Raw genomic sequence first — 18,417 nt, 5'->3', positions numbered from 1 at the left:
ATTTGTGTATGCTAAAGACTGCATAAAATCATCTTAGACTATTTAAAGCATATATGAAACATGAATGAGTTTCATAATTTGACTTGGGTCCAGGATATCTTATTATGCATATAAAAACATTCCTACCCTATCCCACTCCCCTAACAAAATCCCAAATCAAATTTATAATTGGTTCCAAGCATTCAAGGTAAAGGACTTTCAATCTGAGTGCAGGAACTTTCTCCCAAGTCAGAAAGGCCATCTTCATATGTTTCTCAGGTTAGAATTATAAACTTTATCAGCCACACTATTGGGCAAATCTTTTCTCCTTCTTTGATAACTTCTTGTGCAGGATGACTTTGAACCACTGATCCTCATACCCCTACCACTTGACTTCTGGGATTATGAGGAATGTGCTACTAAACCGCAGAAGAATCCCACTGACTTTCATCCGCTTATAACCATTTGCACAAAAAAACAAAAATTACTGAGAAATCCCAAAATTTCTCTGGATCGTGTGGTCTAAGAATCTGTGATGGGAAACGTGGCAATTCTCTCAAGCCACTGGCAGCAGAAGCCCAACCGTCTAAGCCTCTGGCCTTGTCTGCTTTTCTTCCTTTCTCTTAGTTCTTTCTCTCCTATTCTTTGATCTGTACAAAGACCTTTTCTTAATAAACTCCAAATTTGCTTCGTAAAAGGAAAAAAGAAACACGGCAACTGTTGGCAATCATGGGATTTAAAAATCACCTTATTCAGTTTGATCCCTGGAAGGCACATAAAAGCCCAATGCAGAGGCATTTGTACGCTACCCCAGTACTCTTATGGTGGATGACATAGAAGGCAGACACAGGAGAACCTGCAGGAAGCTCACCAGCACCCACACAGCGGCAGCAACAAGAGAGACCCTGCCTCAAACAGGGTGGGAGCAGAGAACTATGAAAGGCTGTCCTCCAATCTCTAAACACAGACTGTGGGACACTCACTATGACATGTGTGCACCCACACCCATACACACACACATGCTACATAATTAATTCACCTGGTTAGCACGCTATCCACTTTAAATCACAAGCTAGCTCCTTTGAATGTTTTATCTTCTTAGTGACAATCACTGTTATTTTGGATGCACATACTAACAAGTAGGCAATGCACTCTCGGTCCTAACAGCTATGACAAGCCCAGGAGTTGCCCCTTCCTGCTGCAGACAAGGAAGCTCAAATCATCATACAGCTTGCCCAGAGCCCCAGGGAAGAGGCTCCACATGTTTACCACTATGTATAAAGGCTGGTAATTGAACAAAACACAAAACCCGACAACTACGACAACTACGTGGTTGGGCTAAGGTAATGCATCTGATAACATCCTACAAGGACCCAGCCTGAGTTCTCATAATCTTGTTTTCCAGCACTCCCACAATAGCTGCTACGGAAGCAGTAATCCCTGAAGAGGGAGGAGCTGCTGGTACTATCAGCCAGGCGGGTGCTTCTAGAACCAACTACACAGCAAGCTGATGAGCCTCAGAGGAACGGTGCTTAGTTATCACAGAAGAAAAAATGCTCAGCAAAGTGTGAGTTCAGGAAAAGAAAGCTTAAAACATCAAAAAGAAAGACTCCTAAGTGCAGTATGGAGGGTTCTAAGATGCCCTCTTTGTGAACAAAAGTAAATATAGGTGTTACCTGAATATCTCAAATCCCTGTATCAGATGGCATAATGTTTGTATATGACCTATGCACATCCTCTCCTACACCTTACATCATCTCTAGATTACTCATAACTAATGTAACACAGATGTTATACACGTTTACACTGTATACACTGTTTCTGAAAATAAAAACCTCAAAGTATTACTATATTCCATGTAGGTGTAATTCTTCACTTCAAATATTTTTGAGCCAAGGATAGGGAGAGTCAAGCAACAGCAGTTGGTTTGAGGAGAAAGCTTCACACACACAGAATCAAAAGCCTTAACTAGTAGGTAATTTCAAACTACTTAAAAGCGATAGCACACTATTGAACACACACACACACACACGCACGCACGCACGCACACACGCACACACACATGCACACACAAGCCTACACACAATACAATGGCTAGACCAGCTAGGCAGTCACTAGTACCATCTTTTGACAAACACCTGAATAACATTTCCCATCTTCTCATACAGTTACATACATACCATGTAATGAGATGAAGTCTTTGGGGTATGAAAAATCAGAAGTGATTATGCCACTTCTATACGTTACTGATGAAAATTTCCCCAAAGACCCTCTAGAATCTATTCCCTTCCCTTAGAGAGCACCACTGTTGAAAACAATACAACAGAGCCACACACTTTAAAGGAGGCCAGTGACTCTCAATCAGTACATAAGGCAGGAAATACCCATTCATCAGGAACACTGATTTTACACAAAGGATAACAGACTTCTTTTGTACTCAAGCTACCGTATTTTGTTTTGTTTGGTAGAACAGCACATATGAACCTATAAAAACTATTCTTATTTTCATGAACTACCTGTGGAAAATTTAACACAGTGAAATTTTAAAAATCTTTAGCCTCCTTATGGAAAAACATCTGATTAACATTCAGACCAATCACTCCATAGGATCAAGCTCAGTCTGGACTAAACAAACACTAAAGTCCATTTACTTATTCAGTTAATTATGTGGTCAAATATTTACTGAACGCCAGGTTTGCCAACTCTAGCAACTAGTAGATGGAAACAAATAATTAAAGGAGAAAATTGCCATTTGGTGGTAAGAATAGCCTTCAGCAGCAACAACAACAAAAAACTAAGTGATGTGACAGCCAGTGACTTCACAGACATGGTGACACCAAGAATAGTTTTCTATAGAGAGAACACTAATTCTCTAATGGAACAGTTTTAATCACACCACCTTCATCAAACACATGCATGCATGTGCATAAACCCACACCATGTATGCAACATGTTTTCACATATTTACACACAGAATTTGTTAGGAAGGAAACTTCTATACCTTAAAAAGCTCATTATAGCAACATCATTAGGTCAAAGAAATATAATGACTTCTTCATGAAAACTCCTCGGGCTGGCTACTCAACTTAAAACTATCATCTTAGCTGGGCATGGCACATGCCTTTAATCCCAGGACTCAAGAGACAGATGTGCCATGGGGCGATTCAACCGTGAAGCTTTGTCTCTTGTCAGTTATAGCTACAGGCATAGTATGAACTGAGAACTCCTCACCATCTCTCCTATTTCACACCACAAACACAAACTCCACTTGATTTAATTTTAAGAGACAACTCAGATTCATCTACTCACCACCACAAGTAGGACTTCTCACCAAGGAGCACAGTCTGTAATTTAAAAACTGCCTGGTTACCTTTCTTAAGCTGCCAAAAGGGACTACATGTTATTATTATTATTATTATTATTATTATTATTATTATTATTATTATTATTAATCTAGTACCTCAGATTTTTCTTTTGCTTCAGTGAATAAAAATGTTCATTTTAGGATTTCTTTCAAAAGATGGTAAGTCAATTTAATTTCACATTTGTTTTCGGGCCTTGGTGTTTTGGCCCTGGCAAACTAGAATAACTACAGCTTTGGTTGTCTGGAGGGCACTAAGAACTGACTAGACATTTATCTGGATTACTCAGCGCCCAAGGCCAGTAGGAATATACGCTTAAGAACTGCAAGGACAATAAATCTTCCTTTTTCCTTTCTCTGGACTGGCAACCCTAGACACACTGAAAGAGCCAAGCACATGCTACAATCATACTCCCCCTAACACGATCAATTCTGCCAGAGCCCCACCATATCCCGTGACCTTCTCTATCATTTGCAAAGATTTACTTCCATAACCAAGGTACCTTTGGTACATTGCTTGTAAACTAACACCACTTTTAACATGTTTGCCTCAAATTCAGCTACTCTATGAACTTTTCTGTTCCCTATGTATGGGAGACAGAACAACATTCCTCCAGGTACACTCTTACAACGGGCTAACTGTAATCTGCAGCATTATTACACACATGCACGCATGAGAAAGAGCACTCGCGAACTAGAAACATCATTAAATATAAACTATTGCCTTTTCCAACAATGGAGGGACATGCCCTCGCATGAGCACAAGTGTGTGCACTCCACCGAGGATGCGGATGGCACCCTGCTCTCTTCTGAGGCCACCACCCAGCTGCTGCCCTTGTCTGCCTCTTTAAATGACCTTACATCCTTTGCAATCTTTTCGTTCAGAGCAAACGATGAAGATATGATGGAAAATCTATACTCGGTCATGGCATTCCCCTGACTATCTTCTCGTGGCTTCCTTTACCCTTAGAAAACTGTGTAATTCCTGCACCCTGCTGCCCTCCTGATCATTCCCCTCAGCGTTTCCTGTCAGTTTCTGTGTTGGGTACTTATACAGTTTAGCTCATTTCAACTGTTATGCTTAGTATCTCTCCCAGGTGTCCACATCCCCCCACCCTAGAGGAGTTCATTTCTTCATATCCCTCTCCCCCAACCCTCCCTTCTCCCCTCCCCACCCACGACTCACAGAATTTCATACCCTGTATGGCAGCTGCTGATTTAATGGACAGTTCTCTTGCTGAATGTTGTCTGCAGTGAACACATCTACCATCCTCAAGCTTTCCTAAACACAAGCACAGCAGGTACTGAACCATCAGCCCAGTGCAGGGTTGGAGACACTGCCCTTGAGAGGGGCTGAACAAGGTGGCCTGACTCCGTGGTTCTCTCTCCCCGAGATCTGTCGCTGCCCCTTCTATTAGCAATCACATGTGGCACCATCAGAGGACGACTGAATGATTTTTACTGCACAAGAGAAGTAAAATTCTCTTCTATCCAAAACGAAGTTAAGCAATAAATTTAGATTCCCAGAAAGCCAGGACAGAGGAGTTAAGAATGAAACTCCTTGAACTTACAATTTTTCAACTTCCTGGATTTGGATTGCGACAGCCTGGTAGATGGGTCACAACTCTCTCAAAACCCCAAGGCTTACTCTTTCGTTTAACTATTCAATAGGCACTAGTTCACTGCCCCCCCCCGGCAACAAGCCCTGGACCGTGGCTCAGGAACTCCAGTGACCAGGACTGGAGGACGGAGTTGAAGGAGGGTAGAGAAGGGAGGAAGGAAACAAGACAGGGTAACATGAGATGTTAGTAAGCACAGCCAAAACTGTGAGAGGTGCGGACAGGGTGGGTGTTATGATTTGTAAGACCATCCTGAAAAGGCTGGAGTAGAAGTGAGAAACAAGTTTTACTGGAGTGCAGGGTGCCAAGCAGATCACACACACACACACACACACACACACACACACACACACACACACACACACACCCTGCAGTAACCCTCTCAAACCTGACAACACTCTAGAGGGGCCTAGGTGTTCTACTGTTCAACTTTTTTAAAAACCAAAACTTCTGCTATATAAAGCACCATGAAAGGATCACTGGTAAATCTTAAAATTCAGTAATGTTACATAAACAGATAGCCAAATTGCTAGAGCACAAGTTCCTGGTCCAGTTAGAGTTCTCAATTACTACAGAATGTTATTTTATTAAATAGACGCTTACTTTGATCAGTACCTAACATCACCAGTTGGCATTGGGAATTCTCAGGCTATAATGTGAAACTAGAAGACATGGTCAGTTCCAGGTTGGCAGGAAAATCACTTTCATACTTGGAAGTTCATCTTACTCACCAGGGTGGAGCAGACAAGAGATCCCACTCTCCACACCCAATTAGGGAGTTGTGAGAACACAGAGGGGGCTGGTGTGAAGAATTCCAGAGACACAAAACAAATGTGACTTGCATATAAGCACAAGGCCAGGCCCACTAGGGCTTAAGGGTTCATCCAACACAACCTCTTAATTTCAGCTTATGGAATGGTCACGAGGAAGAGCATCGCTGATGTGCAGCACTGCTAACCGGTAGAGTTCAGGCTATACTTCTAGAGGATAGAAAAGCTAACTTAAACATCACCCATAAGTCCTACATTGTAAATGAGAACATCACCTTTTAAAACAGTATCTTTTAGAAACACTGAAAAGGAGTATGTTGTTACTAATGCCATTAGCTATGTCTACAAAAATTAACATAATTTGTTATTTTGCCAAATGTGTACATTCATATGGCTTAACACTGTAAGGTCATTTCACTTAAAATGACAGTTGGTGACTTGATAAAAATATGACTCCTGAGTGTCCCCAGCTAACACCAATCAACCAACCAACAAATTCCTGAGCTTCCCATCTCACATTGCCACTGTCCCACATTCAGATACCGAAGCTCCCAAGACAGTTCAGTGTCTGACACAATCCATACTTGTATCCTCCCTAAGTAGAATGTCTGGCTGCTGAAACTTCATATAATCTAACATTCCTAAGCAGCTTATACACAGAAAATGTTTGCTCCTAAGGCCAGCAACGTTTATTTCCACTTTTCAGAGGTAAAGGTGCAGAGGTGAGTCACTGTGCTAAGCCCAAAGTCATCCTAGATTCCTAGAACAGCAAAGCTTCCCAGGACAGACTGTGCCCCTCCATGAGGACACTTTTCTATGATGGTGAGGCTATCCCGGGACAGTCACATTGCTCCCGAGTGATGACAGCAGAACCAGAACTGATATAATAATGAGCCAGACCACGCTTGACCAGGACTGCTTCATCATGCTCCCTATCCCAGGCCTTTGTCTACTTAGATCTAGAGCTCATTCCAGACTGCTAAAGACAAACTTAGTTTCACTGGACCCCCTTTTCTAATCATTGATTGAAATGGTTTCTGCTTTTCCCCATGACTGACATTCACTGATAACAGATGGCCTCACCTCATCTGTTGGAACTCCCGAGTCAGGCTTCCACTCTGAAACTATGGTCACAATGAATCACATATAAATACAATAATAATAAATAATGATCAAGATGACTGATCATGATGAAGGTGGTATTTTGATATTGCCAAGGATAGATTCTTTGGGGGTAGAAAGACTGTTAAGAGCCAAAGGATCAGGGTATTTGCTATGAGGTTGTGTCTTCTGCTGATGTAAAAGCTACACTCATAAAGTGTCACCAACATGACTGCCTGAACAACAGTTGAACAAATATGACACCAACAGACATGCCAGTGTAGGCAGGTCCACAAAGCCCCAACTCTACACAAAGATATATACATATATACATATACACATACATATACGCATGTACAGCAATGAATGAAAACAGAGGCCATGAATTTGAAAGAGAGCAAGGAATAGGAGAGTTTGGAGGGAAGAGGAAGGGAAAATGATGTAACTATTTTATAATCTCAAAAGTGAAAGAAAAAAATTCAATAATTAAGTAATGCTAACAGGAGATAAGCAACTCTAGCTGTTCCTCCTTTTAACCTAAGGCACCAAAAGTTGGATATGTGTCTATACACACATGCCAGTGAAACATATAAAAAGTCACAGGAATATAAAACAAGAAAGAGTTCACTTACATTTTAAAAAGTAAAGTATGGTTAAACACCTAATCTGCCCATAGAATTGTCTAAAGAAGTTGGGAAATGTGTGTGTGTGTCCCAGTACAGAAACACAACCAAAGTTCATGAAGTCTGAATGGAACTAGATGTTCACTGTTTGGATCACTGTGCCTTTGCAAATAAACATGGCTCTTGAGTGCTTTCAATGGTACCAACAGGATCAACAAGATTCCTGAGACAGAGCCTTCCTTATCTGTCTCACTGTAGAGTCGAGAAAAACTGAGCCACACGGCAGATACAAAGCACCAAACAAACCCGACATGTGCTCAACCAAACAAGCCTAATGTTTCTACAACCGTGGAAAACTGAAGAGCAAAAGGGAGAAGCCACAGGGATGGAAAGCAGCCTCTAGGGGTGTAAGAGAGTTAATTAGGAGGGACACACTTAATTACAAGGTGAACAATCGAAGTATATTATAAAAGGAGGGAGAAGGCAATGTATTATCTGACTTCCAGGAAAACAGTTCAAATCTATGAGAAATTCTGAAATGAATGGGAAAGACTCAAATGTCCAGCCACATTTAAGTAGAGACAGGTGACCAGTGGAGTCGACTCCTCCAAATCCCCCCATGACAATGCCTGCAAAATCAAACAGGCAAGCAGCAACCTTTCATTACCATTTGACTACTCCTCTCCAGGTGATCAGCCACCAGGGCCACAACTTTTATTTATTTGTTATTAATATTTATTATTTATTTGTTTGGTTGGTTAGTTTTCCGAGACAGGGTTTCTCTGTATTGCTTTGGAGGTTGTCCTGGAACTTGCTCTGTAGACCAGGCTGGTCTCGAACTCACAGAGATCCACCTGCCTCTGACTCCTAAGTGCTGGGATTAAAGGCGTGCACCACCAGCGCCCGGGTTATCCATGTTTTGAGATGCTCAATTTCTCAGTTCCTGAAAGATTCCTTGGGATATATGAGCAAAAGGAAGCTTATGTAAGCTTCTTCCTCCAGGACAGTGTTGACTGCACGGTCAATGGGCGGGGCCAGAGGACCAGAAGATGCAGGAACCATTCTTGGTTGACTGATGTTGGGACAAGCTCTAAAGAAACAACTGATGTTCTGGGGAAAGTGAAAGGAGAATCAATCCAAGGCAGAGGCTGGGGGTGGGGGAGTGAGGGGGTGAATTTCAGAGCCTTCGGATGACTTCCGACATGAAACTTTAACCAGAAGTTGGTCACTAAAATACAGATTTTCACCACAGCACAGCCTGAAGTCAGAGATGTTATACTCAGCATATGAGGATTTGGGCATTAGCTATTCTTTTGGACAGTTTCTCAGTTTCTTACTATATGCAAATTTGGGTTGGGGGGGTGGAGAATGAAGTCACGGCTCAAGAATCTGGCAAGCCCCTGAATTTCACAGTAAAGAAGCATCATTAAGAAGCTAGGAATCTGAGTCACTTAATATTGGGCTTCAGCTAAATTCTTAAATGGTTACATAACAACACTAATTTTTAAGAACAAGAAAGGCTTTCTTTTTAAAATAAAAAGTCATGGCTGCAGTACTTCCTTTCTGTTTTTCATACTATGAAATTGTTATGCCAGATTCTTCCATATATTAAATTTTGTGATATATATACATACATACATATACATATATGTTTTTGCTTTTATTCTTAAAGAATGAAAACTCACACTGATGCCCATTATTAACCAGGTTCCCCAAGTAGCATCTTTTTTTGATTCTAAGGAACTTGTTTGTTTCTCTATGATAGTGATTTATATTTGCATTGTATGGTAAAATATGATAAATTCCATTATATAACTAAAATATCACTGAATCCACATATCACCAAACAGTTGTGTTAAAAAAGATGAGACCATTCTTTAACCCAGAGTCTTCCCCCCATGCAGACAGCACATCTGGACGAACAGCACAAGTTTTCACTTGAGCCCTGACAGTCTGCCACACAGCAGGCACAACCTTTAAATTTGTGAAAATAAATAAAGAACATCTACTTGAAAACTAATTCATTTATTTTGCACTTCTATTTGAATTATTTCCTAAAACTAGGTGTAATAAAATTGGGAGGAAAAAAAAATCTACATTTATGGTAAACCAAGAGAATCCTCGTGGTTCTCGTCCTATGAGAACAAGCGTCACAAACAACACACAGAAATCCATACGCCGAAAGAACTTCCTCTCGGTACTGGAACAGGACGAGAAAAACCAGAAGATATGGTTCATGACTTCACTCAAACACTGTGTTTAGAACGAGAAAGCAAATAGCCATGTGTTCTTTCTTATACGCTCAGCATTAAATTATCTTTCCCAAACAAGAGGGTTTGTCTTTTTAAGGGAAATACAATATGCACAATTAAGAAGAACACAACTCCCACATCCTGTCCTTTACATTTTTTCTTCAAAGAAAGCAGCACTTACAAGCTCCACAACTATCTTAAATCCCCCGAATCATATCATAACAGCAAAGCACTGTACAACACAATACAAAATGGCACATTTAAATAGGACCCTGAATTCCATGCTTCTGTGATCTATATTAAGTCGACAACAAATAAAAACATAAAAACATTCTACTTAGATCATTTATGTAAGGAAAGGTAAACTAGAAAGATCGGTCTTAGGAAGAAACAGAATACATACCATGATATAGTCTCTTTCGTTAGAAAAGGCAAGATGAAGGAATTTAAATTAAGACTTGGTGTATAAAAGCTGAAAGCATAGAATTTGTATCCACATAATGAACTGATGTCTCCTCTAAAGACGTCAGATTGCTGCTCAGCTAAACTATCTAAAAATACCTCCTTGCAAACACACAGAATGACTACAAAGACAGGTCTTACTAAGCAGCTCGACTTGCACAAAATCACTTAATAAGTGAGGAAAATGGTGAAGCACTAAGGTAAAAATTAATGCAAATTTTTCACATCAGCTGTGATTCTTTTATGAGCTATTTTGCAACCAATTCCAATTTGCAGAAAGCAATTAATGAAGGGTCTTAAAAATGAATTGTAATTGATCTAAGACGGCCAACAAGGAATCATATGCCGTACTCAAAACCAGACCCCCACCCAAAAAAATTAAGTCTCTCTGCATATCATATATAGTATTTTATTGTTTTATATGTAGTATTGTTTTACCCCTCTAACACACATACCAAAAACCAGCCAACGGCAACTACAACAACCCCCCAAACCACAGTTGTACCAGTTTCTTCCTAACACTGTGTGGGAAGGTCTACACGAGCATCCTCCTTTGAAGTACCCCATTGGCGTGCTTGGAGTGACGTGCAATGAACATTCTGACGCCTCAATAAGAAGCCCATTGATCTCAGGGGCAGACAGCACATCAAATGCACTCATTAGCTTCATCACAAGTCACCTGAAGGTGTGTTTGTTCTTCGTTTCTGTGACAAAAATCTCTGAGAAAACAACTTATGGGAGTAAGGCTTCATTTTGGTTCATAGTTTTGGAGATGTCAACCTGTGGCCACTTGGCTCCACTGCTGCTGGGCCTGTACACAATGAGGCCGAGCTCCACAGCAGGACTGCATGCTGGAGCAAGCGTCTGGTGTAAGACACGGCTTTCCCAGGTATGCCCCCAGTCATCCGGTTCCTCAACCCAGCCCCGCCTCCTTCCTGTCCACTCAGCCATGGATTGATTCATCAAGGGGTCACTCATCCATTGATGGAGTAACAGCCCCGGTGCCAATCACCTAACAGTGTCACCAGCTGGGGACAAAGACTTCAAAGAATGAAGTACCTTCCAGATACTTCGTTTCCAATCATAACAGAAGGCAACATCTTTTTTATGGCAGCCTCGATGACACTTGAAGCAGGGAACAATAGCGAGAGCAGATGTACAGCAAAGTCAGCACTTGGTACAGTCCTTGAAGGAGGTGCTCTAATACTGCCTGATGCAGAGCCCTACCTCCCACCAACCAATGGGGACTGCGCCAGAGTCAATGGCACTGCCAAGCCAGGGCAGGCGCAACTATCTTCGCTGGACTTTGGATGACACAATTTTGTTTTGTTTTCTTTAAAGGTGTCAAGAGAGTAAGTGCTATGGATAAAGGGGGTTAAAGAAATGATACAACTGTCACCAAGGCGAATGTGATTTTTTTACTTGTACTTTACACAGCTAGGACATGTGAGTAGGCCAAGTAGGCTCACAAACCTTTCCTTGAGATAATTGAAGTTAGCACCCTTTGAATAACTCACTTAACTGGAAACAAATAAAGAAAGCAACTGTACCATCCAAAATGTAAGCAAAAGCAGAATCCCCTAAATTCCAGCCTAAACACAGAAGCCCCTGTGGTGGCATGTGTGGGCAACCTCTGCCAACTCCTGGGACTCCTAAAAGGTCACACTGATGAGAGAAAACCTATGTAAAGAATTTGAAATTCTTCAAACACCGTATCATAAAGAAGCCAAGTAGTAGCCACTATCACACACATGTGAAATTGCTTTCAAACCAATACTTAAGAAAATCAGTTCTGAAACAGAGGAACGACCCTGCTCATAAAGCATAACAAACTGTCCATGCTGTGATCGTGTGCTTACAAGAAACATTAGAGGCATTTCATCTGGTTTCTCAACATAGTTGCCTGTGTATACCTGCATGCATGTGTGGGGCTATAGATCTGTGTGTATCTGTATACAACTTCTATGCACAAGACAAAATGGCCAATGGCTTTGGCACACATCCGTTGTGCAACGTTGGGGAAATTATTTAACTATGTATAAGGAAGTCACAGAAAACTTACACTGTTGCACACATTGAGAAGTTTAAAAACACAGAAAGCCTTTCATTTGAGTTAGTGACAGTGTGACTGTTAGCGTCTTACTTTAATACTGAATTAGTATACAGCAGGTTGCTGAGGAAGTATACACTGAAGGGGGGGGAGGCAAATGAACACCTACATCACCTATGCAAGAGAAACGCATCCATCCATCCATCATCCATCATCCATGCATCCATCCATCCATCCATCATCCATCATCCATCCATCCGTCATCCACCCATCCATCTTCCATCCATCCATCCATCATCCATCCAGTCATCCAGCCATCTATAGAGCATGCTGTCTCTTAGCTGTATCTGTATCCCTGACTGTCTCACATCCAGCAGCCCTAGCTCCATTACCTCTGCATATCAGAGGACAAATGTTGCCTCAGGACTGCACATTACTGTAAGAACTGCATGGGTTTCCTAACTTTTCACACATTATGGTGTCGGTCTTATAAGATTTCATGTCACGGGTTAGAGCAGCTAGCAGGTCAGTCATCAGCCCAAGTTGTGGCTCCAGAGTCCCTACAGTTGCTGCACTGCAGAATTTACTGACCCCTCTCTCCATACGACTTTACTCACAGGTGACAGGTTACAGGTACTGTTGGCATGCGTATATTTTTTTTTCCAGGGGCTGAATCATGGACTCTGGACATCCTGGACAAAAATATTATCACTGAGCTGTATCTCTCGTCTGCAAACTATTTCTCAGAGAGGATCTCTCTATGTAGGATCATACAAAGTATACTACAGTATTTAAACCAATGTGAAAGCGGATTATGCTCAGCACCATTTCGTCGTGGGCTTCTGTATTTGCTATGTTGGGGTGCTGTCTTTTGTAAGGCAGTGTTTCCCAATGTTGGTCCAAACTAATCTCAAACTCCCTATTCTCTCGTTTGAGCTTCTTAAGCGAGGCATCGCAGGCCTGTTTGACGACCTCTGGTTCTTCAAAACCCTCACTGTTCTGAAAGACTTGATGTGTTATTCAAAAGTTCAAACTCTACCTGCTGGAGCACACCTCCTTCTGCATGCCCATCCTATGATGCCAGCTGCCCCCTGCATGCTCCCCAACTGTCGCAACACAAAACACTCAGGTAAATGTTTGTTTACAGGTAACTAGGACAAACAAATGCTGGTACTGAATTTTATTTGACAAGCTGAATGTGCCAAGGAACCTGGAAAGGCTAAGAAATACCTAGCCCTCAACTACCTGTGCATCACTATTACTGCATGCAAGTATCATTAAACTAAACCAACAATTATATCAATGGCTAATATTATATCTGCTGCTACCATTTTATTTTATTATAGTATGCTTTATATTAATAATGAACAGAAAGTATTACTGGGCCATAAAAAAAAAAGGAAATGGTATCTTAATGCCCCCAAAAGACATTTTCATTAAAATGCATATAGTCAAAAACTGAAGAACAACAATGTATGTTTGACCCTTCCGTCTGGTAGCATTATATAGTTAGAGGTAAGAAATAACTTAGCATGCCCAGGTCAAGAGAGATGGCTTGAGTCCACTCATGATCATCAGAGCAGCAGCGGTACCCTGGACACAGCACAGGCCTTGTGTTACAATTCTGCCACTTCATCCAATTTTTCAGCTCATTTCTTTTTCTTCCCTAAACCTCATGTCATCTGCTTCTTCACGCCTTTTTCATGTGCTGCCCCCCTCAGTTCTGCCAGACTCACTTCCTGCGTACTGCTCGTCTACACATGGTGTCCCAGCCATGCACCGTGAGGTGCTTCCGGGACAGCACAACCAGCGCCCAGAGAACCTACTCCACCAGACGTGAAAGCTTGAAAGCATTTTCAACTCCTTCTCTGGAACTCCCAAGTAAGCCTACAGTGATCAAAATCAATTGTTTAACTATTAATATTCTTTTCTAACAAAGCAAGTAATCCAAAAGTTTAATTCCAAAGTAAGCAAGGCACAAATAAAACTCCTCACGATGGTAGCAAAATGCAATTTCTCCCCATTTTATATAATCTTGGTGCTGTTGTACAAGACATAAGATGTTCTTGGCTGGAAACATACTGCTTTAACCTAATGGAAATTTTATTATCTTCTTTGAGGACTACACCACCCATTTAAAGTACTCAAAAACAGTTAAATTTTTATTTTACTGACACAAGGTCTCACTATGCAGCCCATGTTGGCTTTGGGCCTGCAATCCTCCCATTTTAGCCTTTCAGAGTGCTGGGATTACAGGTATAAGCAACCACACCTGATTTACATGCCTTCCCCCAGCCCCCTCTCCTGCCTCCTAGACTGCGCCTCACTATGTATCTCTGCATGTCCTGCAACTCACTATGTAGACCTTGAACTCACAGAGATCCACCTGCCTCTGCCTGAGATTAAAGGTGTTCATCACTGTGCCTAGCCACAGTTGATGAACTTTTAAAGTGTTGGTCAACCAACAATGAAAACACTTTTATTGAGTAAGAACTGTGATCTAATCTATGTTCTCCTGCTGGGGAGAAACATAAAGGACATTTCAATTAGCCATATTCCTTTTTCTAAAGCAAAACAAACTTCACTGACTATCATCACTGTCCACTTTTGTAGTTTATTGTTCAACAGGGAGCTGCTTTAACTCCTACTTACATTAGGTCATTACTTTTCTCAAAGTGGGGAAGGAAATGAGAATAATGCAAGGGAAGGAATCTGGGAACGTGCCCAACAGCACAGTAAAAGGTCTGTCCGATAAAAGACACATGGTTGGGGTGGGGGTGGGGGATACTGGTCACAACTGCTTGTATTTTCCTTAGCTGGGACATCTGCAATTTCACTTCTCTTTTTTCTGATTCTATATTCACTTCCCATACCTTAAAAATTTGCCCAAGTTTCCAGAAAAACGCAAAGATGTAACTATATTAAGAATGACTAAATAAGAATGATTTGGTGAACCACTGTGATGGGTCCCTGGGTGAAGGCACATGCCACCAAGCCTGATGACCTGAGTTTGAGCTCCAGAACTCTCATAGCGAAGGAGAGAACTGACTCCCATAAGTAGTCCTCTGGTGTCCCGACACATGGTACATACGCACAAACATGTGTACATAGATACATAAATAAAAAAGAACAAAAGTTTAGGTAGTTTTGTCAAGTGCTACTTATAAAGTGGTATGACTTTGCATTTCTAAAACTAGTGTTCATCTCATCAGGAGACACCTTACACAAACAAATTTTAGATAGAAGAAGGATCAAAGGTGTCCGTCACAAGAAGAACATAAATGCATTAGACATATGTAAAAAGGTAATTTCATCCTTCCCATTCTCGGTGACCGGAAACACCGGTATGAGTTGTGTTCGTCTACTTCTGCTGACCATGCCCCACAGGGCCAGCAGCCCAGGCTCTACACCAGAGTCCCCAAACTTCAGGGGGCTTCTTTCTCACTGTCACCAACGTACGCAACTCTCACCCCACAGCATCCACAAAACCTGCATGCCGTAACATTCCCACAACTCTGGCATGGCTGAACAGTTGAGAAAAAAACAGAACAAAGAGCGCTCACCTGTATGACAAACACTGTAATCAAAGGCTAAAACCGTCTGGCTTGTTGTTCCTTCGGGGGAGGAGGTAACCGAAACACAACTCCACAGCCCTTAGAAGACCAACAACAACAACTACAAGCAATCATGCTACGCTGCCTCCCTTTATTATAAAAAGTATGATGCTGTGTTTCGCACTTTAATAAAGTTCAGTGAAATGTTGGCCAACTGAAAATGATCCATTTCAGTACCCACTATAATCTGTATTTTTAAGATCTCTAATAAAACGCAGTAAAAAAAAAAAAAGTAAAGACACTCGTCCCAAGAGCTAGTATATGTTTCCCACCCCAACAAATTACATCTACTAAAAATAATCTAAGCAGTTACTTCTACTAAAAATAATCTATGCAAAATTAGAATTGAGATTATGGGTTGCTAATATTTAAGAAACACACATCTCCTTGTACACGAAATATGAGAGTGTGTACAGACATATAGAATTGGGCATGCTTCGTTCTATCGTCAAACCAAGTCAGTATAAACAATACCCATCTCCCTAGCTTTCTCTACAAGAGAATATAATTTTAATCATAAAATTTTTATTCAGTCATTTTGTTACAAAACTGACATATGCCCCACATGCTTTTGTAATCAGTTTTTCTTATGAACAGGAGGATCTGGTGAATTAATACAGAATGAAGCCATCTGAAGCATGTACAGTGTTTATATAATTACTGAAGAGTGAAAAGGGAACACAGGCACACAACATACACTGTAGGATCAAGTGAGATTTTATCTACCATCTACCTGATCTACACACACACACACACACACACACACACACACACACACACACACACACACACACACACGAGAGACGGACTATGCCGTGATTGTGTACAAGGCCTGTGATGTGAGGGTCACTTGAAATAGAGAAATGGCAAGTGTGAAACAGTGCAGTTCTGTATGGCATACATGTTTTACTACCAACAGGAAAGACTGTGGGCAAAGGCTGTGAGCTCCCAGAAAGCCACTTTTGTGAGTGCTCTGTTACATGACACACTTATGTGAATTGGGTGGCCAATAATGCATTTATGCAATTATTCTATCTTCAATTTGTGCACTAACTTCATAGTCTATATTCTGAAAACCGGGCTCTGTTCTCTTTAACCCACTCTGTATAATAGTCAAGCCACTATAAAGCACTGATACTGTAATAATGACAAGCATGTGTCATGTCCCCCAAAATAAAAGCCATTGCTTAATGAAGGAATAAGCCAGGCATGGTGACGCAAGTTACTCCCAGCATGAAAGAGGCAGAGACAGGGAACTCTCTGCGAGCCAGCCTGGTATACATAGTGAGTTCCAGGACATAGTGAGCCAGGGCTCTGTAGAGAAACCCTGTCTCCCCACCTTGTCCCAAACAAACAAACAAACAGACAGACACTAAATAAGAAGACACAGAAAAGATCTTAGAACTAGGAATGTAATATAAACTTAAAGACACACTTACAAAAGTTCATTTAAATTACATACTCACATGGTTATATCTATAACATACATATAACTTATCTTATTCTTTAAATCTTTTTGAGTTCATAACCAAACCAAAATCCAAATGAAATCTGTGTATAACTACTGATCTGAACTGGGAAACTGTAAAACACAAGGATTACTACAGACACAACAACGGTGAGTTATTCTCTATTATTTAACCAAGCTGGGGACCACACAGGGCCTCATCCATGCTAAGGACATGTTATATCACTGAGCTATACCCCAAGAGGAGTTCTTAACAGTTAACCTGATTAGAATATTTAAGACTCTATGTAGCCCAATCTAAACCCAAGGGGAACTAACAATAAGGAAAACTGTATTTAAGGAATAATTTAACTTGGTGCAAATTATATATCAGTACTTCAAAGACCTAAGATAAGATGTTTACATTATGATCAGTGGTCTGGTAATAGTTAAACAGTTAAATGGGGGAGGGGAGCACCTGAGCTTCTAATAATGTGCTTCAAACATTATCTTTTTCATTAATCAATTGATTTTATCCTCAGGTGCTTTCAAATGGATCACTACTGAACAATATTTAAAAGCAAGGCTAAGAAGCGCACTGCTTCCTTTGACTAATAGGGAAGCTTTTGCTGGTGTGTGCACTACAATGAAAAAGACCTTTTCAGAACTGTACACATGTAAGCAGCACCATGTAATGCCTTGGCAAGTTTCTAAATATATTTCTTCACTTCTAACGGAGCTAAAAAGATCTAATTTGCTGCCAGCGTTTCTTGGCCCAAATCCAAGACAAGATGACCTTGTCCTTGAACAATACAATAGGACCTCGCTTCCTCTGGGCCTCTCTGTGAGCAAGCACTGAAGAAAATCTTCCCAAGAGATAAGTTCATTTCATCTCAGGAAATAGATCTGTCATAACAGACAAAATAGAGATCAGATAAGAGGAGGAGGAGTTTTAACCTGTGATAGGAGTCCTAATTTACTGCCTATAATTAGGGCTAGAGCCATTTTTCATTGCTAAGGGCACTGTGTTGGTCAAATGGTGAAGAGTGACCCTAACCAACGCAGACAAGGTCAAACTGCTGAGGTGAGAAGCAGCTGCTGTTTGTTTGTTGTTTGTTTTCTTAATTAAGTTTTCTTAA

General features: G+C 41.0%; 1 protein-coding gene across 9 annotated transcripts in view; it reads right to left on the bottom strand.

Annotated features, from left to right (window-relative positions):
- Positions 1 to 18,417, bottom strand: part of Rapgef2 (Rap guanine nucleotide exchange factor 2) — a 214,656-nt gene that overhangs the window by 63,024 nt on the left and 133,215 nt on the right. Inside the window, exon 1 of one of the 9 annotated variants that reach the window (XM_040752630.1) lies at positions 10,109 to 10,127. The exons of the other annotated variants lie outside the window; for them this stretch is intronic. Within the exon in view, the coding sequence (XP_040608564.1) occupies positions 10,109 to 10,111 (3 nt within the window). The 5' untranslated portion in view covers positions 10,112 to 10,127. Of the gene's footprint in view, positions 1 to 10,108; positions 10,128 to 18,417 lie in introns of those variants that run through there. 9 annotated transcript variants of the gene reach the window in all.

Source organism: Mesocricetus auratus, unplaced genomic scaffold, assembly GCF_017639785.1.
Source record: "Mesocricetus auratus isolate SY011 unplaced genomic scaffold, BCM_Maur_2.0 Super-Scaffold_100009, whole genome shotgun sequence".
Classification (NCBI taxonomy): domain Eukaryota; kingdom Metazoa; phylum Chordata; class Mammalia; order Rodentia; family Cricetidae; genus Mesocricetus; species Mesocricetus auratus.
Note: the sequence above shows the minus strand (reverse complement) of the source record. Positions and strands in the feature narration are given on the sequence as shown.